The following is a 26,992-nucleotide window of genomic DNA, read 5'->3' as shown; positions in this document are numbered from 1 at the left end:
AGAAAAGGAATGTCACTCATATTGGTATGTTATCATCCAAGATTTCACTATTAGCAGCATATACATGTACTGGAAAATATAGCTTATGTATGTCCGAGTATTTCAGTTTCCAATAAAAGACTGGAAATATTTTTCAATATATTGCTGTTACTAGGGATTACATGTTTGAAAAATACATTTTATGAAAAGGAAAGTTGCTATTCACCATATAGCAGAGATGGTGAGTCACAGATAGGCACAATAAAAAAAAACTGTCATACTGTCTCTGACAGTCTTTTTACTGTGCCTATCTGTAACTCAGCATCTCCATTTTATGATGAGTAGCAACTTTCTTTTTCATAATATTGTAAAATATATAGTTTGTGTATATAGTATGTACTGAAGTTCCCCATATAGGAATGGAAATGTTTTTCAGCATTTTACTGTTAGTAGGGATTGCATGCATCGGGTAATACAGTTATGTATGTAGGTGTGCTGCACTTTCTGACGCAGAATTTGTTTACTGTTCATTATTTTGCACTGTTTACTTTGTCACCATTCAGATGACCTAGGTTTCTGATGCTCTCCCAATAGTTTGTTTGGAATGGAAATAAAATATCAGGTTGGGTAGATTATGGGGAGGGGGCTGCGGGGGTGGGGACACAGAACGTCATAGGAAGTGATGAGTAACGAAAGAGACTCTTGTATTGATGGACACAGAAATAAACAGAAATTGGAAGTGTTGTGGAAATCAAATGGTAATCAACTGTTTTATTGTTCTTGATGTCACTGTTGTTAATACATTATTATTATTATTATTATAGTTAATTACATACATTAATCATTACATTTTTTAAATTATTCTTGTTCAAAGTGAATGGCATTTGAGCCTCTTAGTGTACGCTTAACATATTAACAGAAAGGCAGAATCAGTCACTGATTTTATTACGTAGTTATAATGTATTTCGATGGTTAGAGGATAATTTTCTTGCCAGCAACAAACGAAGTCATTGTGATATTATTGATCCATTCCAAGTTTGTCTGCACTGAAAATGTTATCCATATTTTTGCAAAAATATTTCTAGTCACTGTCAAAGTACACAGAAATCAACACTGTTTATCATTCCCCAAGATGAAATAATGCTACCAAGAGCTGTTCCAAGTTGGTCAAAGGTAATGAGATAGAATTTCCAAGGAGGCATAACAAATAAGGTAATGCCTCTGACTAAAGAAAAAATGGCAGACAGAAGTTCAAATGCGGACAGCAGCCACTCTCTGAGATTTTATCTCTTTGATGCAGATGAACAAATGCACACAATAACTGTCAGGATACAATGACTATAAATAAACAGTAAATAGGCACAAATTTTAATCTGCATTACAAACCAAATTGGCACTTCATGGTGTCTATTATAATGAATTTAGTGGGGAAATTGTGTAAGGTCAACTAATTAACATTTAAACTATATTTTCTCCTTCATATTTGTCCTTGTAAACTTGAGGAAAGGCCTACAAATTCTATAATCTGGCCCACCCTTGATCCTCCTGTGTGACACGTGCTGGAGCTGCCACTGTTCACTTCGTTTTTACAGTATTCACTACATGGATATCGTTTTCCTGTAGCTGAATGAGAGGACTTGACAAACTACGACTATCAGTGGATCTTCGAGGTTACTATTCATGATCTCTGTTGTTGATAGCATGTACAGGCCAACTTAACAATTCACTTTGTAGATTTGTTCTAGCATCTTCAGTAGTTCATTTGGGTTACCTGCAGAGAACTCCAAGTTGTCTGGATCTCTCTGACGATTTAATTTCTTTTCTGTAATTGTGATCTTTGTGTTCCCCATTTGCCTAAACGTGCTGTGCAATAGACTATTGTAGATTTGTTTTCATCTTGCAAGAAAATTTGTGGAGTATTTATTAAATATGGGGGGGGGGTCTGATGGAGTGTACGGGGGTAGCTGTTTTTGAGGATGTAGACCAGTCTCTCAGTCTCTGTGCAGTTCTTAAGATGGATTTGCTTGGTTTCTGTTGAATAACTCCAGAAATTGTTGCGACATTTTCAGGAGTAGCTGCAGTTTGCTCAGGGGCCAACATTTCCAACTAGATCGTCAGCCAAGCTGCCTGTCTGTCAAAATTTGCTGAAGGGCTTGCGGACGGTTTTTGTATCGGGCCCTTTTGAAACATAAATCGTATTTGAAAAGTGCACCTTGTTGCCACAGGACTGTGTTTTAACCTGTAGTATTCCAGCACCAGTCAATGGAATACATGATTTCAGCCTCTGTCTTAGAAACCCTACACTCCTTTCATGTTTCAACAGTGGTACTGATCGCTCTGAGCTGTGGCCCACTATTTATAGTGCACTACATGTTGTGATTACAGTACCATCTGTTAGCAGCTTTTCAAACTATTCTGAAACTTCTGTATAAAATTCTTACAGCCTACACGATAAACATTCTGTTTGTCTTACTTATATATCAATCTTAGTTTCCAAGATATTTAATTTTTAAATCAAGGACTTCTTTTTCTGTTCCACAGTCAAACATAGTGAGTGAAAAACAACTGCCTACATGCCTCTGTACAAGCCATAATTGCTCTCATCTTCGGGGCCCTTACAAGAAACACGTGTTGGTGATAGTAGAATCGTCCTGCAGTCAGCTTCAAATGCCGGTTCTTATGTTTTCTCAATGGGTTTCCTTGAAAAGAGCATTGCCTTCAACCAGGGATTCCCATCTGAATTCCCGAAGTATCTCCGTGATACTTGTGTGCTGTTTGAAACTACCGGTAACAAAGTCCAACATACCACACTTTCCTAAAATTTTCCTAATGAAATGAATTCAACCACTTGCCCTCCCTATTACTGTCCTTATATGCTTGTTCTGTTTCATATTGTTTGCAATGTTACACATACATATTTAATCTACTCGACTTGGGGCAAGCAGCACACTAATAATGTTGTACTCTAAAAAGACCCGTTTGTTTCTCCTACTTGTCTACATTAGATTACATTTTTCTATATTTAGAGATAGCTACCATTCATCACACCAACTAGAAATTTTGTCCAGTTCATCTTGTAGCCTACTACAGTCACTCAAAAACGACACCTTCCTGTACATCACAACATTATGAAGCAAATAGGTGCAGACTGCTCCTCACCCTGTCCGCCACATCATTTATGCATACGGAAAATAACAGTGGTCCTACTAAACTCCCCTGGGGCATTCATGACAATATCCTTGTCACTGATGAACACTCGTCATTGAGGACAATTTACTGGGCTCTATTACTTGAGAAGTCTTTGAGCCACACTCATATCTAGGAACACATTCCCTACACTCATACCTTTGCTAACAGTCTGCAGTGGGGCACCGAGTCAAAAGCTTCTTAGAAATCTAGGAACATGTAATCTGTCTGTCAGCCTTTATCTATAGTTCACAAGATATCATTTCAGAAAAGGGCAGGCTGAGTTTCACACGAGCGATACTTTCAAAATACATACCGATCTGTGGACAAAAGTTTTCCTGTCTCAAGGAAATTTATTACATTCAAACTGAGAATTTGTTCAAGAATTCTGCAGAAAATTAATCATAAGAATATTGGTCTGTAATTTTGCAAGTAAATTCTTTTGCCCTTCTTATACACAGGTGTCACCTGCACTTTTTCCAGTTGCTTGGGACTGTGCTGGATGAGATTAATGATAAATGCATGCTAAATAATGGACCAATGATATATGGTACTCTTAGTAAAACTAAAGTGGGTTCCATCCGAACATGGCGATTCACTTGTTTTCAACCTCTTCGGTTCTTCCTCTACGTTAGGAATGCTTATTACTATGTCCTCCATATTATAGTCATACAACGAGTTCTTAAATGTGAAATTTAAAACAGTAGTTTTCCTTTTGCTATCCTCTACTGCCACACCAGACTGTTCGAGTAATTGGACAGAAGCTTAGACCAGCTTATTAGCAATTTTACATAGGAGCAGAATTTCCTCAGGTTTTCAGAAAGATTGTTTGTTAAGGTATGACAGTGGCAGTTGTACACTTTGCAATCAATCTTTTCACAAATGCACATTCTGAATTAACTTTAGCCTATAGTCGTTTGCATCTTCTTTTTTGAACCAGAGTGCAACAGCCTTTGCTTCCTCAGCATTTTCTGAATTCCACTGTTAAACCACAATGGCTCTTTTCCGCCCTTAATCCACTTACTTGCCATATACTTTTCCGAAGCACGATTTACAATCTGTTTAAACTCTCTTAGTCCATGATACTCTAATTAAATGATGTCAATTCACTGTACAAGTGATTTGCTAGTAACTGCTTATCTGCTCTTTCTAGCAGAAATACTCTCCTTGCCTTCTTGATTGTTTTATTACCTTTAGTGACCAGAGTCACTATGATGACATCATCATCATCACTATTACCTGTCTCTGCACTGACAGACTGTCTGTCTGTAACCCTGCAATGAACCCACAGATGTCCTAGTCCATACAAGTAGGTTAGAGTCCCCGCCAACTAGTATCGCATGATCTGGGTTTTTCTGCACTACTGACTGTAGACTTACTTTCTTTGAATGACTAAAAAAGGTCACACCAGAATCACATGGCTGGTAAAAACATCTAACAATGAACAAGATTTCATCGAGCGAGAAGGCGCAGTGGTTAGCACACTGGACTCGCATTTGGGAGGACGATGGTTCAAACCCGCGTCCGGCCATCCCAATTTAGGTTTTCTGTGATTTCCCTAAATCGCTTCACGCAAATGCCAGGACGGTTCCTTTGAAAGGTCAAGGCCAACTTTCTTCCACGTCCTTCCCTAATCCAATGGGACCAATGACCTCACGGTTTGGTCCCTTCCCCAAAACCAACCAATGAACTGGATCTCACCTACACCTGTGTCGCATTCAAATTCTGCACAATTGAGAGAATATTTTTGTCAGTTACAATGAACACTATCCCTCTTATGGTATCTAACCTGTTTTTTTCCAATATAAATTCCATGAATTGCTAAAAATCTCAAAGCTTTCCACTTCATGTTTCAACCAGCTCTTAGTCTCAATAGTAATTTGAGCGTGAAGGAGCTATGGGTTCAATAACTTTTTTGTGTGATTTCTGAGACAAGTTTCTGTTTTTTTATGTTCATTTTTCAGCACTTTCTGATTTAAAAGTATTTTTATATTTTTTGGTTGATAAATTGTAGGTTTAATAAGCTACTTAAGTTATGCTCTGTGCAAAATTCTACCAGATAGTTTCCCCTTTTATTCCTTAAGCTGGTAATTCAACTGTGCTATACCAGTTAACTTAAACCATTGGCACAATTATTCGTTCAATAGTTGGATTTTTGTTTCGTGATGATATCAGTCAATTCAATTTGGCCATATAGGTTAAGCAAACTCTTCACTACCACCTTTTGTCATGATTTTGATATTAAATTTCCATGCTTATTGTGATTCTCTACTCTGTATGTCCTCTTCAAAAACTTCCAATCTCCCACGACTGTTCTGTTAGTTACATTATTAATTATGAAGCGGAAGGATTTCAAAATTGGCATTTTTCTTGTTGCAGTCTTCAGTCCAAAGACTAGTTTGATGCAGCTCTCCAAGCTACTCTGTACTGCACAAGCTTCCTCATCTCTGAGTAACTACTGCACCTTACATCTTTCAGAATCTGTTTAGTGTATTCATTGTTCGATCTCCCTCTACGATTTTCACCCTCTGCGCTTCCTTAATGGTCCCTGGATGCCTCAGAACATGTCCTTCCAACCGATCCCTTCTTCTAGTCAAGTTGTGCCACAAACTCTTCTTCTCCCCAGTTCTATTCAGTACCTCCTCATTAGTTATGTGATCTACCCATCTAATCTTCAGCATTCTTCTGTAGCACCACATTTCGAAAGCATCTATTCTCTTCTTGTCTGAACTATTTATCGTCCATGTTTCACTTCCATACATGGCTACACTTCATACAAATACTTTCATAAAAGACTTTCTGACACTTAAATCTAAACTCGATGTTAACAAATTTTTCTTCTTCAGAAACGCTTTCTTGCCATTGCCAGTCTACATTTTATATCCTCTCTACTTCGACCATCGTCAGTTATTTTGCTACCCAAATAGCAAAACTCATATACTACTTTAAGTGTCTCATTTCTTAATCTAATTCTCTCAGCATCACCTGATTTAATTTGACTACATTCCACTATCCTTGTTTTGCTTTTGTTGATGCTTATCTTGTATCCTCCTTTCAAGACATGACCATTCTGTTCAACTGCTGTTGCCGCTCTTTTGCTGTTTCTGACAGAATTATAATGTCGTCGGCAAAACTCACAGATTTTATTTCTTCTCCATGGATTTTAATTCCTACTCCAAATTTTTCTTTTGTTTCCTTTACTGCTTGCTCAATATACAGACTGAATAGCATCAGAGATAGGCTAACTCCCTTCCCAACCACTGCTTCCCTTTCATGCCCCTCGACTCTTATACCTGCCATTTGGTTTCTGTACAAATTGTAAATAGCCTTTTGCTCCCTGTATTTGACCCCTGCCACCTTCAGAATTTGAAAGAGAGTATTCCCGTCAACATTGTCAAAAGCTTTCTCTAAGTCAACAAATGCCATAAACGTTGGTTTGCCTTTCCTTAATCTATCTTCTAGGATAAGTCTTAGGGCCACTATTGCCACAAGTGTTTCTACATTTTCACGGAATTCACACTGGTCTTCCCTTGAGGTTGGCTTCTACCAGTGTTCCCAATCGTCTGTAAAGAATTCGTGTTAGTAATTTGCAGCCGTGACTTATTAAAGTGCTTTCTTTAGGATTGGAATAATTATATTCTTCTTGAAGTCTCAGGGTATGTCGCCTGTCTCATACATCTTGCTCACCAGGCAATAGAGCTTTGTCATGACTGGCTCACCCAAGGCTATCAGCAGTTCTAATGGAATGTTGTCTACTCCCGGGTCCTTGTTTCGACTTAGGTCTTTCAGTGCTCTGTCAAACTCTTCACTCAGTATCGTATCTCCCACTTCATCTTCATTTACGTCCTCTTCCATTTCCATAACATTTCCTTCAAGTACATCACCCCCCCCCCCCCCCTCGTGAACCATGGACCTTGCTGTTTGTGGGGAGGCTTGCGTGCCTCAACGATACAGATAGCCGTACCGTAGGTGCAACCACAACGGCGGGGTATGTGTTGAGAGGCCAGACAAACGTGTGGTTCCTGAAGAGGGGCAGCAGCCTTTTCAGTAGTTGCAGGGGCAACAGTCTGGAGGATTGACTGATCTGGCTTTGTAACACTAACCAAAACGGCCTTGCTGTTCTGGTACTGCGAACAGCTGAAAGCAAGGGGAAACTACAGCCGTAAATTTTCCTGAGGGCATGCAGCTTTACTGTATGATTAAATGATGATGGTGTCCTCTTGGGTAAAATATTCCGGAGGTAAAATAGTCCTCCATTCGGATCTCTGGGTGGGGACTACTCAAGAGGACATCGTTATCAGGAGAAAGAAAACTGGCATTCTACGGATCGGAGCGTGGAATGTCAGATTCCTTAATCGGGCAGGTACGTCAGAAAATTTAAAAAGGGAAATGGATAGGTGAAGTTAGATATAGTGGAAATTAGTGAAGTTCGGTGGCAGGAGGAACAAGACTTTTGGTCAAGTGAATACAGGGTTATAAATACAAAATCAAATTGGGGTAATGAAGGAGTAGGTTTAATAATGAATAAAAAAATAGGAGTACGGGAAAGCTGCTACAAACAGCATAGTGAACGCATTATTGTGGCCAAGATAGACACAAAGCCCACGCCTACTACAGTAGTACAAGTTTATATGCTAACTAGCTCTGCAGATGATGAAGAAACTGATGAAATGTATGATGAGATAAAAGAAATTACTCAGGTAGTGAAAGGAGACGAAAATTTAATAGTCATGGGTGACTGGAATTCGGTAGTAGGAAAAGGAAGAGAAGGAAACACAGTAGGTGAATATGGATTGGGGCTAAGAAATGAAAGAGGAAGCTGCATGGTAGAATTTTGTGCAGAGCATAACTTAATCATAGCTAACACTTGGTTCAAGAATCATGAAAGAAGGTTGTATACATGGAAGAACCCTGGAGATACTAGAAGGTATGAGATAGATTATATAATGGTAAGACAGAGATTTAGGAACCAGGTTTTAAATTGTAAGACATTTCCCGGGGCATATGTAGACTCTGACCACAATCTGTTGGTTATGAACTGTAGATTAAAACTGAAGAAACTGCAAGAAGATGAGAATTTAAGGAGATGGGACCTGGATAAACTGAAAGAACCAGAGGTTGTACAGAGTTTCAGGGAGAACATAAGGGAACAATTGACAGGAACTGTGGAAAGAAATACAGTAGAAGAAGAATGGGTAGCTTTGAGGGATGAAATAATGACGGTAGCAGAGGATCTAATAGGTAAAAAGATGAGGGCTAGTAGAAACCCTTGGGTAACAGAAGAAATATGGAATTTAATTGATGAAAGGAGAAAATATGAAAATGCAGTAAATGAAGCAGGCAGAAAGGAATACAAACTTCTCAAAAATGAGATCGACAGGAAGTGCAAAATGGCTAAGCAGGGATGGCTAGAGGACAAATGCAAGGATGTAGAGGCTTATCTCACTAGTCGTAAGATAGATACTGCCTACAGGAAAATTAGAGAAACCTTTGGAGAACGGAGAACCACTTGCATGTTTATCAAGAGCTCTGATGGAAACCCAGTTCTAAGCAAAGAAGGGAAAGCAGAAAGGTGGAAGGAGTATATAGAGGTTCTATACAAGGGCGATGTACTTGAGGACAATATTATGGATATGGAAGAGGATGTAGATGAAGATGAAATGGGAGATATGATACTGCATGAAGAGTTTTGGTTTTGGGGCGCAAAACTGCTATGGTCATTAGCGCCCGGTCTGTGACTTAGGAAACGGTAAAAAAGGAAAATGGACAGCAGCAGCAATGGGAACGAAACTCAAAAAATTGGCGAAACTAAAAGCAGAAGGAACGCTTAAAAATCCACTACAGAAAGGGGTTGGTTTTCCTCAAAAAGAGCTTCAAATGACTGACGTCATCTCGCTGACACTAATAAACTCGAGAATACGATCGTCCGAGCACGTGTCATCTGCTAAAATGGACGATATATCAGGCGACAGCTGTAGATGGGCGCGTAACGGAGTAAAATAGGGGCACTCAATTAAAAGGTGTCTTACCGTCCACAGCTGAGAGCAGTGGGGACAGTGTGGGGGAGGATCGCCGCTTAAAAGATGTCGATGGCTAAAACGACAGTGCCGTATCCGGAGTCTAGTTAAAATTACCTCCTCTCGACGACGCGTTTGGGAGGAAGAGGTCCAAGCACAGGGAAGAGCTTTCACGTCCCGCAATTTATTACGGGGAAGTGTCGACCAATGTGCGTGCCATGAAAGAACAACACGATGACATAAAACACTCCGTAGATCGACGAAGGGAATTGATCGAATAGCTGGCCGAAGAAGAGAGACTGCAGCCTTGGCCAGTATATCGGCCGCCTCATTTCCACAGATACCAACGTGTCCTGGGAGCCAGAGGAATGCCACTGAGACGCCCCCCAAATGGAGCAAGCGCAGGCAGTCCTGAATCCGGTGGATCAGAGGGTGGACAGGGTAGAGAGCTTGGAGACTGAGGAGAGAGCTGAGAGAATCTGAACAGATAACATAATATATCCGCTGATGGCGGCGGATGTATTAGACAGCCTGGAGAACAGCGTAAAGCTCCACAGTATAAACCAAACACTGGTCGGGAAGCCGAAATCAATTTGGGGTGTCGCCAACAATATAGGCACTCCCTACACCTAACGATGTTTTCGAGCCATCAGTGTAAATAAATGTGGCTTCCTTCATTTGTGGACATAGAGCAGCAAATGCCCGACGATAAACAAGTGAAGGGGTACCATCCTTGGGAAATTGACAAAGGTCACGGAGCAGGCAGATCCGGGGACGGAGCCAAGGTGGTGCTGTACCCCAAGTTGTCAAGAGGGTTTTAGGAAAGTGGAAGGAAAGAGAATGGAGCAGTTGACGGAAGCGGACTCCCGGTGGTAGTAGGGAGGAAGGGCGACCTGCATACCCTACATCCAAGGAGGCGTCGAAAAAAATATCATGGGCCGGATTAGCAGGCATGGAAGACAGATGGCTAGCATAACGACTGAGAAGGACAGCAGAGGTTCAGCAGTCTCAGCATAAAGGCTTTCGACAGGGCTGGTGTAAAAAGCTCCAGACACTAAACGTAATCCACGGTGATGGATAGAGTCGAGACGCCGAAGAATAGACGGCCAAGCAGAGGAGTAAACTATGCTTCCATAGCCCAATTTCGAGCGCACTAAGGCGCGATAGAGGCGGAGAAGGACCACTCGGTCCGCTCCCCAGGAGGTACCATTCAGGACACGGAGGGTGTTGAGGGATCGCAGACAGCGAGCCGAAAGATAGGAAACGTGGGAGGACCAGCACAGTTTTCTGTCAAACATAAGACCCAAGAATTTAGTGACGTCCGAAAATGGAAGGTTGAGAGGGCCTAGATGTAAGGAGGGTGGAAGAAACTCCTTAAGTCGCCAAAAATTAACATAAACGGTCTTACTGGGAGAAAAACGGAAGCTGGTTTCGATGCTCCAAGAGTGGAGGCGATCGAGACATCCTTGTGGAGGCGATCGAGACATCCTTGAAGACGTCGTTCAAGAAGGCTGGTCCGTTGAGAGCTGTAGTAGATCGCAAAATCGTCCACAAAGAGGGAGCCCGAGACATCAGGAAGGAGACAATCCATAATCGGATTTATGGCAATGGCAAATAGTACAACACTCAGCACGGAGCCCTGGGGTACCCCGTTTTCTTGGGAGAAAGTACAGGAGAGAGTGGTGTTCACCTGCGCTCTAAATGTGCGCTCTGCCATAAATTCGTGAAGAAAAAGGGGCAGCCGACCTCGAAAGCCCCAAGAGAACAGTGTGCGGAGGATGCCTGTCCTCCAACAGGTATCGTATGCTCTCTCCAGATCAAAAAATATTGCTACTGTTTGGCGTTTCCGAAGAAAATTGTTCATGATATAAGTGGAGAGAGCAACAAGATGGTCAACTGCAGAACGATGCTTTCAGAAACCGCATTGGGCAGGTGTTAAAAGACTGCGGGACGCCAGCCACCAAGCTAAACGGCAATTTATCATACGCTCCAAAACCTTACATACACTACTCGTGAGAGAAATGGGACGATAGCTAGAGGGGAGATGTTTGTCTTTTCCAGGTTTCTGAACAGGAATGACGATAGCTTCCCGCCATCGTCTGTCGGTCCAAATTTGATTATAAAAGCGAAGGAGGTAACGCAGACTATGGTATGATAAATGCAGCAACATTTGGATGTGGATACCATCCGGTCCTGGGGCGGAGGAGCGAGACGAAGAGAGTGCATGTTGGAGTTCCCGCATGGAGAAAACAGTATTGTAGCTTTCGCGATTTTGAGAGGAGAAAGCAAGAGGTCGCACTTCCGCTGCACGTTTCTTCGGGATAAATGCTGGCGGGTAATTTGAAGAGCTCGAAATCTCAGCAAAGTGTTGACCCAATGAGTTAGAAATTGCGACGGGGTCCACTAATGTATCATGCGCAACAGTGAGCCCAGAGACCGGGGAGAAACTAGGCGCGCCTGATAACCGTCGAATCAGACTCCAAACTTCCGAGGAGGGAGTGAAGGTGTTAAATGAGTTAGTAAAGAATTTCCAGCTTGCCTTCTTGCTATCGCGGATGACGCGACGGCATCGCGCACGAACTGCTTATAGCGGATACAGTTGGCCAAAGTAGGATGGTGGTGGAAAATGTGAAGAGCACGTCGCCGTTCACGTATTGCGTCATGGCATGCCTCGTTCCACCAAGGAACTGGGGTGCGCCGGGGCAATTCGGAGGTGCGTGGTATTGAACGTTCCGCAGCTGTTAGAATAACGTCTGTAATATGTGTGACCTCATCGTCAACGCTAGGAACGTGACGGTCATCAAATGTCGCTACAGATGAAAAAAGTGTCCAATCGGCTTGGGCAAACTTCCAGCGTCTCGGGCGCATATATGGCAGTTGAGGCTGCAGTCTAAGGACACATGGAAAGTGGTCACTCGAGTGTGTATCATCAAGGGCGAACCATTCGAAGCGCCGAGCTAGCGGAACAGTACCGACCGCAAAGTCCAAATGAGATAAATTTGTCGTGGAGGCAGACAAAAATGTAGGGACCCCAGTGTTGAGGCAAACTAGATCCGCTTGGTGGAAGACGTCCAGCAATAGTGAGCCACGTGGACAAGGATGTGGAGATCCCCAAAGTGGGTGGTGGGCATTGAAGTCCCCAACCAGCAAATAGGGGGGTGGAAGCTGACCAAGAAGATGAAGGAGATCAGCTCGTGCCATTGGTGTGGACGATGGAATGTATACAGTACAAAGAGAGAACGTGTATCCAGAAAGGGAAAGACGGACGGCGACAGCTTGGAAGGAAGTGTTGAAGTGGATTGGGTGATAATGGAGAGTATCATGGAGAAGAATCATGAGTCCTCCATGGGCTGGAGTGCCTTCAACAGAGGGGAGATCATATCAGACGGACTGAAAATGAGGGAGAAGAAAGCAGTCATGGGGACGCAGCTTTGTTTCCTGAAGACAGAAGATGACCGGCAAGTAGGATCGTAAGGGGATAGACAATTCATCCCGATTGGCTCAAATGCCGCGGATATTCCAGTGGACAATAGACATAGGGTGAACAGAAAATGGAGGAATGTGACCAAGGGTGCCGTCAACTCAACGACTGCTCAGAGCTTGCGACCGACAGCATGGAATGGCATTCAGCCGAAGGCAGAAGATCCTGATCCATAGGTTGTTCAGGAGCAGCTCCTGCCACCAGCGATCGGCCACCAGCAGTGCACCTCGGCGACACAGAAGACGGCCGAGGGTGATTACTGCCAGGTGGTGCTGTAGATGAGACACGCCTTGGCAGAGAAGGAGATGAACTGGGTTTCTTATTAGCCTTCTTGGAAACATGATGTTTAGATGAAGGAGGAACCGATGGTTGTGAAGTTGGGGTACGTAAAAAATCTTCACGAGTATGCTCTTTTTTCGAAGTCTTGGTGTCTGACTTGGGGCTCGAGATTTAGCAGAACCCGATGAAGGGTGAGCCATAGAGTGGGCAGGCGAAAGTGGGGAGGTTGAACGGGCGATCTTTGCGCTGGCCGATCTGACGACCGTGGCACTAAAGGTGAGGTCACAAGTCTGCGTGGCCGCCTCCTTTGTTGGCTGAGGAGAGGCAAGGACAGTGCTGTATTTTCCTGTCTGAGGCACGGTGGGCTGTCGACTGGCGAATAATTTTCGAGCAGCAAAGGTCGTCACCTTTTCCTTCACTCTGATTTCCTGAATGAGCTTTTCATCTTTAAAAATGGGGAAATTGTGAGAGGAAGCAGCGTGGTCACCCATACAGTTGATGCAATGAGGGGATGGAGGTGGACAAGCACCCTCATGGACATCCTTGCCACACACAACACATTTGGCCGGATTGGAACAGGACTGGCTGGTGTCATTGAACCGCTGACACCGATAGCAACGCATAGGGTTTGGGATGTAAGGGCGTACGGAAATTATCTCATAGCCTGCTTTGATTTTCGATGGGAGTTGAACTTTGTCAAATGTCAAGATGACAGTACGGGTTGGAATGATGTTCGTGTCAACCCTTTTCATGACTCTTTTAACAGCCGTTATGCCCTGGTCAGACAGGTAGTGTTGAATTTCCTCGTCGGACAATCCGTCGAGGGAGCATGTATAAACAACCCCACGTGATGAATTTAAAGTACGGTGCGGTTCCACCTGGACAGGGAAGGTGTGTAGCAGTGAAGAACGCAGCAATTTTTGTGCCTGGAGGGCACTGACTGTTTCTAACAACAAGGTGCCATTTCGTAATCTGGAACAAGACATTACAGGACCTGCAATTGCGTCGACACCTTTCTGAATAATGAAAGGGTTGACCGTGGAGAAGTCATGACCTTCGTCAGACCGAGAAACAACAAGGAACTGTGGCAACGATGGAAGGACTGTCTGTGGCTGAGACTCATTGAACTTACGCTTGTGAGCTGACACAGTAGAAGATGAGGAAACCATTGCGAAAGTATCCCCCATGATTACCAGCGTCTCCGATGGTGCGCTCCTTCCTTTTGGGGGCCCTCTCTGAGGGCACTCCCGCCTTAGGTGATTGTTCACACCTCAGGTCACACCTCCCGACAAACGGACGGAGGGACCAATCGGCACTTTCGGAAGGTATCAGCTCGGGTAATCACCCCTCCCTGGGCCTGGCCGTTACCAGGGGGTACATACGTGTCCTACCTGTCTACCCGGGGAGGGGAATTACGTGTTACCCTGTCACCGGCTACACATGGAAATGCGTGGGTCGGCCTTCAGACACGCACAGGGAGGAAAAAAGAAAAAGGGAAAGGAAAGAAGAGAGGTCTCAAATGCCGCAGCGGAGAAAACGACAAAGAGAAGAGGTGAGGAAAAAAGAAGGACGAAGACTTGCAAGCGGAGAAAGCAAAGAATTTGTTACAGTTTCGAGTGTCCGTCTCCGGACGTAGGCAAAAAACATACTCCCAGAGGGGGAGAAAGGGAAGGAAAGAGGCGGAGGAGGGGGGGGGGGGGGGGGGGGCGAAGATGGGGGATGGGGAAGGATGCGGAAAGGGAAGGTATGCAGTCCGGAAAGGAAGGAAGGCCACATTAGCTCGGGGTCCCGTGCTCGCTACGCACATATCCACAAAAGAGTTGTGGACCCCCTGGGGGGCATGAAGAGTTTGACAGAGCACTGAAAGACCTGAATCGAAACAAGGCACCGGAGTAGACAGCATTCCATTAGAACTACTGACAGCATTGGGAGAGCCAGTCCTGACAAAACTCTACCCTCTGGTGAGCAAGACGTATGAGACATGTAAAATACCCTCAGACTTCAAGAAGGGCATAATAATTCCAATCCCAAAGACAGCAGGTGTTGACAGATGTGAAATTTACCGATCTATCAGTTTAATAAGTCATACCTGCAAAATACTAATGCGAATTCTTTACAGACGAATGGAAAAACTGATAGAAGCCGACCTCGGGGAAGATCAGTTTGGATTGCGTAGAAATGTTGGAACATGGGAGGCAATACTGACCCTACGACTGATCTTAGAAGAAAGATTAAGGAAAGGCAAACCTACGTTTCTAGCATTTGTAGACTTAGAGAAAGCTTTTGACAATGTTGACTGGAATATTCTCTTTCAAATTCTGAAGGTGGCAGAGGTAAAACACAGGGAGTGAAAGGCTATTTACAATTTGTACAGAAAGCAGATGGCAGTTATAAGAGTCGAGGGGCATGAAAGGGAAGCTGTGGTTGGGAAGGGAGTGAGACAGGGTTGTAGCCTATCCCCGATGCTATTCAATCTGTATATTGAGCAAGCAATAAAGGAAACAAAAGAAAAGTTCGGAGTAGGTACTAAAATCCACTTCGAGGTTCGCTGATGACATTGTAATTCTGTCAGAGACAGCAAAGGACTTGGAAGAGCAGTTGAACGGAATGGACAGTGTCCTGAAAGGAGGGTACAAGATGAACATCAACAAAAGCAAAATGAGGATAATGGAATGTAGTCGAATTAAGTCGGGTGATGCTGAGGGAATTAGATTAGGAAATGATACACTTAAAGTAGTAAAGGAGTTTTGCTATTTGGGTAGCAAAATAACTGACGATGGTCGAAGTAGAGAGGATATAAAATGTAAACTGGCAATGGCAAGGAAAGCATTTCTGAAGAAGAAAAATTTGTTAACATCGAGTATAGATTTAAATGTCAGGAAGTCGTTTCTGAAAGTATTTGTATGGAGTGTAGCCATGTATGGAAGTGAAACACGGACGATAAATAGTTAGGACATGAAGAGAATAGAAGCTTCCGAAATGTGGTGCTACAGAAGAATGCTGAAGATTAGATGGGTAGATCACATAACTAATGAGGAGGTATTGAATAGAATTGGGGAGAAGAGGAGTTTGTGGCACAACTTGACTAGAAGAAGGGATCGGTTTGTAGGACATGTTCTGAGATATCGAGGGATCACCAATTTAGTATTGGAGGGCAGCGTTGAGGGTAAAAATCATAGAGGGAGACCAAGAGATGAATACACCAAGCAGATTCAGAAGAATGTAGGCTGCAGTAGGTACTGGGAGATGAAGAAACTTGCAAAGGATAGAGTAGCATGGAGAGCTGCATCAAACCAGTCTCAGGACTGAAGACCACAACAACAACAACATCACCCTTGCTTGCATAGACCCTCTATATACTCCTTCCACCTTTTTGCCTTCCCCTCTTTGCTTAGAACTGGTTTTCCTTCTGAGTTCTTGATATTCATGCAATGGTTCTCTTCTCTCCAAAGGTCTCTTTAATTTTCCTGTAGGCAGTATCTATCTTATCACTAGTGAGATATGGCTCCCCATCCTTACATTTGTCCTGTAGCCATCCCTGCTTAGCTGTTTTGCACTTCCTGTTGATCTTATTTTTGAGATGATTGTCTTCCTTCTTTTCTGTTTCATTTACAGCATTTTTATATTTTCTCCTTTATCAATGAAAGTCAATATCTCTTCTGTTACCCAAGGATTTGTATTAGCCCTGGTTTTTTTTTTTTTTTTTTTTTTTTTTTTTTTTTTTTTTTTTTTTTTTTTTTACCTACTTGATCCTCTGCTGCCTTCACTATTTCATCTCTCAAAGCTGCCCATTCTTCTTCTACTGTATTTCTTTCCCCCATTCTTGTAAACCGTTGCCTAACGCTCTCTCTGAAACACTCTGCAACCTCTTGTTCTTTCAGCTTATACAGGTCCCATTTCCTTAAATTCCCACTTTTTTTGCAACTTCTTCAGTTTTAATCTACAGTTCATAACCAATAGATGTAGTCAGAGTCCACATCTGCCCCTGGAAATGCCTTAAAATTTAAAAGCTGGTTCCCAAATATCTGCCTTACCATTACATAATCTATCTGAAACCTTCCAGTACCTCCAAGCCTCTTCCACATACACAACATTCTTTCATGATTCTTAAACCAAGAATTATCTATGATTAAGTTACGCTCTGTGCAAAATTCTACCAGATAGCTTCCCCTTTCATTCCTTACCCCCCATTTCATGTTCACCTGCTACTTTTTCTCCTCTCCCTTTTCCTACTATCGAATTCCGGTCCTCTATGACTATTAAAATTCCGTCTCCCTCCACTATCTGAATAATTTCTTTTATCTCATCATATATTTCTACAATCACTTCATTAACTGCAGAGCTAGTTTGCATATAAACTTTTACTACCTTGGTAGGTGTGGGCTTAATGTCTATCTTTGCTACAGTAATGTGTTCGCTATGCTGTTTGTAGTAGCTTACCCGTGCTCCTTTTTTTTAAATTCATTATTAAAACTAGTCCTGGAACTTCACTAATTTCCAAAATATCTAGCTTTAACCTACCGGTATCCATTTCTCTTTTTAAATTTTCTAACCTACTTGCGTGATTAAGGGATCTGACATTCTATGCTCTGATCATAGAACATCAGTTGTCCTTCTTTATTCTTATTATCCTAGCTTCAAGTGTCGCAGGTTTGACAGAAAATGGGGAACCACAAGAAAAAGGTCACTATGTAGCCTGGTTTATAGAGAGGAAGTCCGACACCCAAGTGAACCTTCTGGATACAGTTTGTTTGGAAAACGAAGTCCCAACCAACTATCCAGGCTTCACATGTGCCATGTATGGAAACATGGTAGTGTCCTCCATAAACAGGGAGAGGGAGATACCAACACTGACAAAGTACAGCAACTGATCAAAAGGAATCCAACAAAATAAGCATGTTTCACGGCCACAGGTTTGGAAATGCCACAGTCAACAGGGATAAAGAGGAATATTCATGGTACCAGCCGCTGGCATTGACCAATGGCAAAAGGAAACATGTGATATACTGCATGAACAGCATGGCTACTAAACGTGATAACAGTGGTTATTTTTGCAACCAGGCTACGTTATGGATCAATCTGTTACCACAACACAACACAAGAATTTTTTACTTTCACATTTGCTGGTTTTATCAACTCGCAACCAAACTGTCACCTTCCAACCTAACCTTGACCTCAGGAAAAGCTACAGATCTCAATCTGTCACCACAACCAAGCATTTTTTTCCCCCTTTCACATTAGTTGAATATACGCACCAAAAAATGACACAGCTGCCACTTATATTACATTACTCGTCAAAGAAAACAACTCATATCAAATATATCTCTTGGCTGATCAACAATACTCATGTTTTCGTTAAGAGATTATGCTTATGTGGTATACCTGCTTCGAGCACAAAACCCAATGTGCAAACACTGCCAAAAGTTTGCAGTGGATACGCTAAATCAGATTAATGACTTTTTGGATTATTTCTTTGATGACTCAACTTTTTATGTATCTGTCATAATGTTCATATTCGTGATCACAGTGTCACCGTGTTACTTGTGAAATGTAAAGTGACAGTCCAAAGGTGAATATGTGTTGTGGACTTAAGCACAATAGTGTAACTGATTCATTCTTTCTCAGTAAGTCAACCGTAAATAATGATGTTTATTTGAACATGTCACAAAGAGATTGCTGAGCCACAATTGGAACACCTACAACATGATACATTCCAGCTGGATGGGGCACATCCCCACTCTTTCATAAGTATCTGTCAATTTCTGGATTGAATGAATAAGATGGTAAGATTCAGTGTCTGCTACAATTACTTGACTTCACACCACAATAATTCTTTCTATGGGATTTTGTAAAGGATCAGTTGCACTAAACCGATATACCAGGAATACTTGAAGAAAATTCACAATGCACTTGAGCACATCACTATGGAGACGCTGGAGGGTACATGGAGAGAAATTGGATACCACCGTTGCTCATGCCAGAAGAGTGCACACACTGATGTGTATGAATGAGGGTGGGAAAAAACTGTGAATTATCTTTTCGTATGACAGCAGCTTCAACAGAATTACAAGAAGTCAACCAGGAAAAACAGACAGTTGAAACTGAGAACACGTGAACAGATCAAATTAACTTGGAGAATAATTCTTACACGAGACTGAACAGCCACAGTTTGTGTGTGGTGCTAAAAAGGAACTAATAACAATACGTTCAACGACACTTGTTGCATGGGTTCTGAGGCCATCCTCAGATCTTATAGGCAGATGGCGGAGATGGTGAATATTGCTGGCATCAAGCAGGGTGCAAGCAGAGCTCATAATTTTCAGGCTCGTTCCCAAAGTTGACAGGGGTCCTCTGGTTTGGAGCCTACTGGAGGGTCTCAACCAAAGACTCCATTGTATCTGTGATGGTCTTGGCTGCAAACTTCTCTATCTGTGTTATCGGGTGGGGATTTGTAGGCCTCCTCTTTACAGGTCAGGGGTGCACTACACAAAGGAAGCAGCTACTCAGGTAGTAGAGTATTTGTGGACTGCACATGGTGGTTTTTTGGGGTAGGCGGTAGTTAAAGGTTCTCTTATGAATACTTGCCAGTTGATATGCATGTACAGAAATCAGACTGCATTCAGTTTAAAGACAGTTCAACCGCATATATTTTATCGGGATATTGTCAAATATTCGTAACAAAGTTACCAAATTTATTGCCCTCCAGAAAAGTTCACCATCTCAGATTATTCTTGGAACTGAGAGCTGGCTAAAACCCAAAGTAAAAGCTCTGAGACTGTCATCAAGTCTTGGAATATTTACTGAAAGAGGGATCAGACGCCATAGGTGGGAGTGTGTTCATTGCAGTTGACAAAAACATTGTCTCTACTGAGGCGGAAATTGAGTGCCATAGTGAAGTTAACTGGTCATGCATAAGACATCTAGGAGAAACCAAGTTAGTTGTTGGATGCTTTTACCAACCATCCAACTCCGCTGTGACACTTCTAGAGTCATTCAAAGAAAGTCTATGGTCAGTTGTGCATAAATATCAAAATCATGCAATACTAGTTGGTAGTGACTTCAAGCTATGACGTGTATGGATTCATTGCGGGGGGTACAGTCAGTCTTGTGAAGTATGTTTAAATATGTTTTCCGAAAACTGTACTGAGCAGCTAGTTTGGCTGCCTACACAGAATGGAAGTATCTTGGGTCTTGTAGCTACAAACAGTGCAGGTCTTATCAGTAGCATCACTAGAGATAAGGGAATCAGTGATCATGATATCATAATGAATATGGTTACGAAAGTTAACAAATCAGTCAAGAGGGCTAGGAGAGTGTTTCTGCTAGAAAGAGCAGATAAGCAATCTCATTTACACAATGAAATGCAATCATTTATTTCGAGGATGATGACCATAGAGGAATTATGGGTAGAGTTTATGCAGGTTGTAAATTGTGGTCTGGAGAGTTAAGTGCCTAGTGAGGGGATTAAGTACGGAAAAGACCCACAGTAGTTTAATAAGGCAATTTGGAAAATGCTGAGGAAGCAAAGGCTGTTGCACTCTCGGTTGAAATAGAGGACGTGCAAACAAAGACCGGCAAAGATTAGTAGAGATTTGTCCATCCGTGAAACAGATCTATGTGCGAAGCCCACAACAGTTAGCACTATCATTTCTTGACACAGATCTGGCAGAGGACCTGAAAAAATTCTGGTCCTATGTAAAATCTTTAAAGGGGTCTAAGGCTCCCATCCAGTCAGTCGACCAGTCTGGTTTGCCAGTAGAAGATAGCAAAAGGAAGGCAGAAGTTTTAAATTCCACGGTTAAGGAATTGTTCACACAGGGGAATCTTACAAACATACCATCGTTTGACCAATGCGCAGAGTCCCACGCAGGTGATACAGTACATCTACATAAATACTCTGCAAATCACCTTTAAGTGCCTCGCAGAGGGTTCATCAAACCACCTTCACAATTCTCTATTATTCCAATCGCGTATAGCGCGCGGAAAGAATGAACACCTGTATCTTTCCGTACGAGCTCTGATTTCCCTTATTTTAGCTTGGTGATCGTTCCTCCCTATATAAGTCGGTGTCAACAAAATATTTTCGCATTCGGAGGAGAAAGCAGGTGATCAGAATTTTGTGAGAATTCCATCGCAACGAAAAACACCTTCCTTTTAATGATGTCCAGCCCAAATCCTGTATCATTTCTGTGACACTCTCTCCCATATTTCACGACAATACAAAATGTGCTGCCTTACTTTAAACATTTTCGATGTACTCCATCAGTCCTATCTGGTAAGGATCCCACAACGTGCAGCAGTATTTTAAAAGAGGACGGACAAGTGTAATGTAGGCAGTCTCCTTAGTAGGTCCGTTACAGTAATAAGAAACCCTGGCGTAGAGACAATAGAAAGAGTCGAAAACAAATAAGTCACCAGGTCCTGATGTACAAAGAGTACTCTGCGTCAATGGCCCCCTACTTAGTTTGCATTTATCACGAATCTCTTGACCAGCGCAAAGTGCAAAGCGACTGGAATAAAGGTCAGGGACTCCTGTACATAAGAAAGGTAAAAGAATGGACCCGCAAAATAACATACCAACATCCTTAACATCTGCCTGCTGCAGAATTCTGAAGCATATTCCGAGTTTGAATATGATAAATTTCCTAGAGACTGAAAAGCTACGTCCATGAATCAGCATGGCTTGTGCGAAACCCAGCTTGCTCTTTTTTCACGTAATATACTGATGGATGAAAGGCAATAGGCAGATTCTAAATTTCTAGATTTCTGAAAAGCATTCGACATGGAACCCCACTGCAGACAGTTAACGAAGGTACATGCATACAGAATAGGCTCCTCATATGTGACTCGCTTAACGACTTCTTAACTAATAGAACCCAGTATGTTGTCCTCGACGACGAGATTTCATCAGAGACAAGGGTATTGTCAGGAGTGCCACAGAGAAGGGTGATAGCACTGTTGTTGTTCTCTCTACACATAAATGATCTGGTGGACGAGGTGGGCAGCAATCTGCGAGTTTGCTGATGAAGCCATGGTATATGTTGAAGCTGAGTGACTGTAGGAAGATACAAGAGGACTTAAGACAAAATTTGCATTGGCGTGATGAATGGTGGCTGGCTCTTAATGTTAGTTAATGTGGATGGGCAGTTAAAAGAAAACCTTACGGTTTGGATACAGCATTAGCAGTGTCCTGATTAACACAGTCACATTGTTTAAATATCTGGGCATAACACTGCAAAGTGAAATGAAATGGAATGACCATGTGAGGATTATGGCAGGGAAGGGGAATGGATTACTCGGGTTTATTGGAAGAATTTTAGGAGAGTGTGTGTGGTTCATCTGTAAAGGAGATCGCATATAGGACGCTAGTGTGACCAATTCTCGAGTTTTTGGGATGCATCATGTCGGACTGAAAGAAGACATCAAACCAATACAGAAGCAAGCTGCTAGATTTGTTACTGGCAGATTTGATGAGCACTCAAGTGTTACGGGTATAGTTCGAGAGTTCAAGTGGGAATCCCTGGAGGGAAGAAGACATTCATTTAGAAGAACACTAATGAGAAAATTTAGGGAACCAGCATTTGAAGCTGACTGCAGAACGATCCTACTGATGTCAACATACATTTTGCTTTGGGACCACGCAGATAAGGTACAAGAAATTGGAGCGCATATGGAGGTGGTTGTTTTTGTCTCGCTCCATTTGCTAGTGGAACAGGAAATGAAACAACTAGTTGTCGTACCACACAGTGTACAGTGGTTTGCAGAATATGTACGCAGAGATAGAATGTTATTTTTCCAATACTATACCATACTCATCTATTGTATTACTGTTATTTGTAGAAGATGGTGTGTTGGAATGACTAACTCAGATCTCTATATATTTGGAGGTGAGGGAGGGGGAACAACTCCCTTGTAAATTGTCAGCATGTAGCCCTGTGGTGCAAATGTAGACTTACTCATTCCACATCATTACGAACTACTGTGCAAATCATCCATGGAACATGAAACTAACTTCAGGACTGGAGCAGACCAATCTCAAGCACACCAATAAGTCTACATTAAACTGGAAGATGATGATCTGATTATGATTGACTGAAGTCAATAAATGGGAATCTGGAAGAAAGATGGTGGTAACATAACCAACCATTCCACAGCATGGAAAATCATTTCAGTTCCATATTTCATGCAATTTCCTAGTAAGTAATAAAACTGCAGACAAACTTGTAAAATTCAATACACTTTCTGGTGTGTACTTTGGTGCATGTTACTGATATGCACATAAATTGTATCTCAAAGATGAAAAAAATAGGGGGGGGGGGGGGGGGGGGGGGGGAAGAGGAAGTAGGTCAAGTAACAATCACTCTCCTTCTGCCCACCGAACCCAAAATCAGTAGAATTTTGAATGTAATTTTTAGCTGCACTGTACGGTCATTTGTCGGGCATTCAATTCATTTGGGCAGTTCATACTGTGGGTCCTGCACTACCTGTGCAACTCTTTTTATGACATGGTCTCTACCCATCAAAAATCTCCGCTTATATTTACTTGCTTCTGATAAACATAAGTCACTATGAAAATACCGAGGACAAAAATTTACGGCAACAAAAAATATTCTCATAACCTATGTGAGGGAAATCACTTTACCAATCTTTACAGTCACAAGTTCCTGGGCAGGGATTACTACACTGCTAAAACGGAAAGTCTCAGTACTCAAAACTTTGTTTACTTATTTAGATACAGTAATAAGAAATACGCAAAATTTCTTAGTGATACCAAGGCAACACCCAAATAATATATCATCATATTAACAGACACCATTACAACAAGACAGTTGGCAATTTGTACTGAATAAAATTTGAGACAGAGCACTGATCAAGTCATAGTCAGTAGCCTATACATTTCAAAATCAGAGTGATCACTGTTGCTTTACAGCAAATTACACCGAAGTCATTTGGGAGATTTCATGTTAATTTTATAGAGTGATCCACTGCTATAACACAGATTAGTGTAACTTTCGGGCACAATATTAAACAAATTTAGCCCCACCAACAAAGACGTTATGTAATTTGTCAGAGCGGTTAATTTTCGTAATAACATTGCTGGGTAATAACTTGACACCAGCATTCCTGCCGCATAATATCAAACACCCGGTGTACTTTGCATCATAAACATCGAAGCAATAGTATTCGCATAGAATATAAACAGGAGCACGTCCTGGTCATTCTCTTGTAATCCAAAGTCTACGCTCACAAATAATAATTAATGAGATATTCTAATCGGTTGCACATTCCCATATATATATATATATATATATATATATAAGTAACTTACCTACTGCTCTTATATTATTGTTATGAATAACATATTTATAAAACAGGCTTTTCTAAATGAGATATCAAAGAGCTATTTAACTTTAACTGACACATTTATCTAAAAGAGCTCGAATAAATGGCCAAAACTGACTTGAGGACACAAAGTCTAAACAAGATTCTATCACACACATGAAATGCCTATTACAAGTCACCCTGGTCATCAAATTCAAACGGCTTGTACAGCAAAAAACTACAGACTAAATTACGGATAAAGACATGAACAGTTAAGCATACCCACCTAATTCATACACAGCATCTCTGTCCAAATTTGCAGCTTCTTTTGGATCAAACAAGAAGGATGCTCGCTTTTTGTCGTGGACGAGTAATGATGTTTGAGGAAGCGTTAGCTTTTTCAGTTGTTCTGCCAGTGATGTAGCCATGTCTCACAACTTTTCTGCTGCCAGTCTAGGTCACAACAAAATTTCACATTAACAATCACCATATACATTACACATCAAACACCACAACACAACCACATGCGCACCAAACTAACCCAAAGCACTTACACGAATAAGCAGACGGCACAGAAAGCACACTAACCAAAGATGTACACATTACATTTTTTATTTTCTTTGGCGTATGACAAATTGTATTAACACAGTCAACGTTAGCATGTGATCGTACAATACAGCCTCTCATATTACATATACAGCACATTGCAAATATCAACGACAAAGTAATATGCTGGAAATTTAAATGGAATACCTACATCACTTGAAGTGATATGATACTCAACCTCTTGCATGTTATCTGCTGCTAATTACAGAAGGAGCCGTGGGCGAGATTGATTTGAATTTAAACTACTGACATGGTCCATGGATTGTAATTAATGCATAAGACCGTGTAAAGTATGAACTTAGTCTTGTATCTTCTATCGTAAGAACTTCTTTGCTGATTGACATCTCACTGTAGGAGGCTTTGCCACTGTTTCAACCAACAAGGCATTTCTGGATGTGGGTTGCATTACTCCTGTACATATGCAAAGCCAGAGATATTGAAGACTATCAAGTTCAGATATAGCTTTTTTGAGCTATTACCATAAAGAAAGCTTCCATAATCTAGTACTGATCTTATTAGTGTTCCCTATAATATCAGTAGAAATGAGTGATGAGCACCCCAGCAAATACCAACTATAAACCTCATAAAATTAACAAATCTTAAATTTTATTTGTAATATAATCTACATCGTTAACCTATGTGAAAGGCCTGTCTAAAATGACGCCCAAAAGTTTCACAACTGGTTTTACAGGAAATTCTCTTTCACCCAACTGAATGGTGTGTTCACTACATTGAATTTGTTGCTTTGTAAATTGTATAACAATAAATTTGCTTTCCCATGTTGAAAGACTATGTTCATCAGGCCATTGAATTAATGCTCCCACTGCCTGATCTAAGAAATATTCCAGAGTTTGTAACCTCCTGTTTGCAGCATATATGTATTTATCACCAGCATTTCGAAGAGTTTTCAAGAGCTGAAGTGAAGATTATGTAAAGCAAATGGCTTAATATAGCCCTTTGGGTCAACTTTTACATGTAGTTCTTGGTCCTTGTAATTTGTTATTGTATCGAATAAATATTTTATGTTTAGTCAAAAATGGTTAGATAACAGACACAAAACCAGAAGGTATATGCATATCTAATCATTACTGCAGTAGAACTGGTATTAATACTTTGTCATTCACTCCTGAAATATCTGCAAACAGAATTGATAGGCTTTGTTTCTTTTTATTAGCCATCTGAATTTCAGGTGACAAAATAGATAGGTTATTTAGATTCCTTATTCCCTTGTGAAAACCAAACTGTTATTTTGGGACATGTTATGTCCCCTCAAGCAACCATTCCAATCTATTTTTAATCATATGCTCAAGTCTTTTACCGAAGAAGGAAAGGAAGACTGAGTTTCATGTCCCATTGACATTGAGGTCATTAGATACAGAGCACAAACCTGGGTTATGTCAAGGATGGGGAAGGGTATCGACCAGGTCCTTTCAAAAGAACCATTCTAGCATGTATTTTATCCATGCAAGATGATAATGCTAATGGTCTGGACGATTATTCGTTGCTGCGATTAGCACGTGATCTTGTGATATGTTATATAATTTGTGTTGTCCAATTAGGCATAAATTCTACCTTCATCCATATTTTATTATAGGTGCCAAGTAAACACATTTGAGTTAAATTAGGCATAGAGCAAATCATTGAGTAGTGTATGTTACTGATCTCTGGGGGAAGAATCAGTAACATTCTTTAATTCTTTCTGCATCCGTGAATGTTGAAACAGTTGGCATAGGAAGCAATCTGAGTAGCCATCAGATAGAACAGTGAAGGGTTAGTGCAGTGTCAGTGGACTCAGTCTATCGATAATGCTTTTAAACAAGATTCACCCATGAGAATGTACAAAATTCCCAGTGGCTGAATTTTACATCTTAGTTTCTTGACACAGCAGCACATCTCAGATATATTCCACTGTTCTTTCATGCTCTCACAGTACATTCGCCATTGAGTCTTTTTCTTGTTTTAAGATTAATTGTGTTTGCACTATAAATTTACAAAGTTTAAGGTAACTGGTTGGGAAAGGATTTCTTGTGTATGTGTAAAGTGTAAGCCTTCTTCAGTCAATTTCTTTAGAGTGTTCTACATTTCACCAGTCCTCTGACTTTTCGTTTGGGACTGAATGTTC

At 41.5% G+C, this 26,992-nt stretch overlaps 1 protein-coding gene across 1 annotated transcript in view; it reads right to left on the bottom strand.

Annotated features, from left to right (window-relative positions):
- Window positions 1-24,799, bottom strand: part of LOC126191010 (HEAT repeat-containing protein 1) — a 283,709-nt gene extending 258,910 nt beyond the window's left edge. The window contains exon 1 of the mRNA XM_049931695.1: window positions 24,551-24,799. Within this exon, the coding sequence (XP_049787652.1) occupies window positions 24,551-24,692 (142 nt within the window). The 5' untranslated portion in view covers window positions 24,693-24,799. The remainder of the gene's footprint in view (window positions 1-24,550) is intronic.
- Window positions 24,800-26,992: the final 2,193 nt, after the last annotated feature.

This window comes from Schistocerca cancellata, chromosome 6, assembly GCF_023864275.1.
Source record: "Schistocerca cancellata isolate TAMUIC-IGC-003103 chromosome 6, iqSchCanc2.1, whole genome shotgun sequence".
Lineage (NCBI taxonomy): Eukaryota > Metazoa > Arthropoda > Insecta > Orthoptera > Acrididae > Schistocerca > Schistocerca cancellata.
This window is presented reverse-complemented; position numbering and strand designations above follow the sequence as displayed.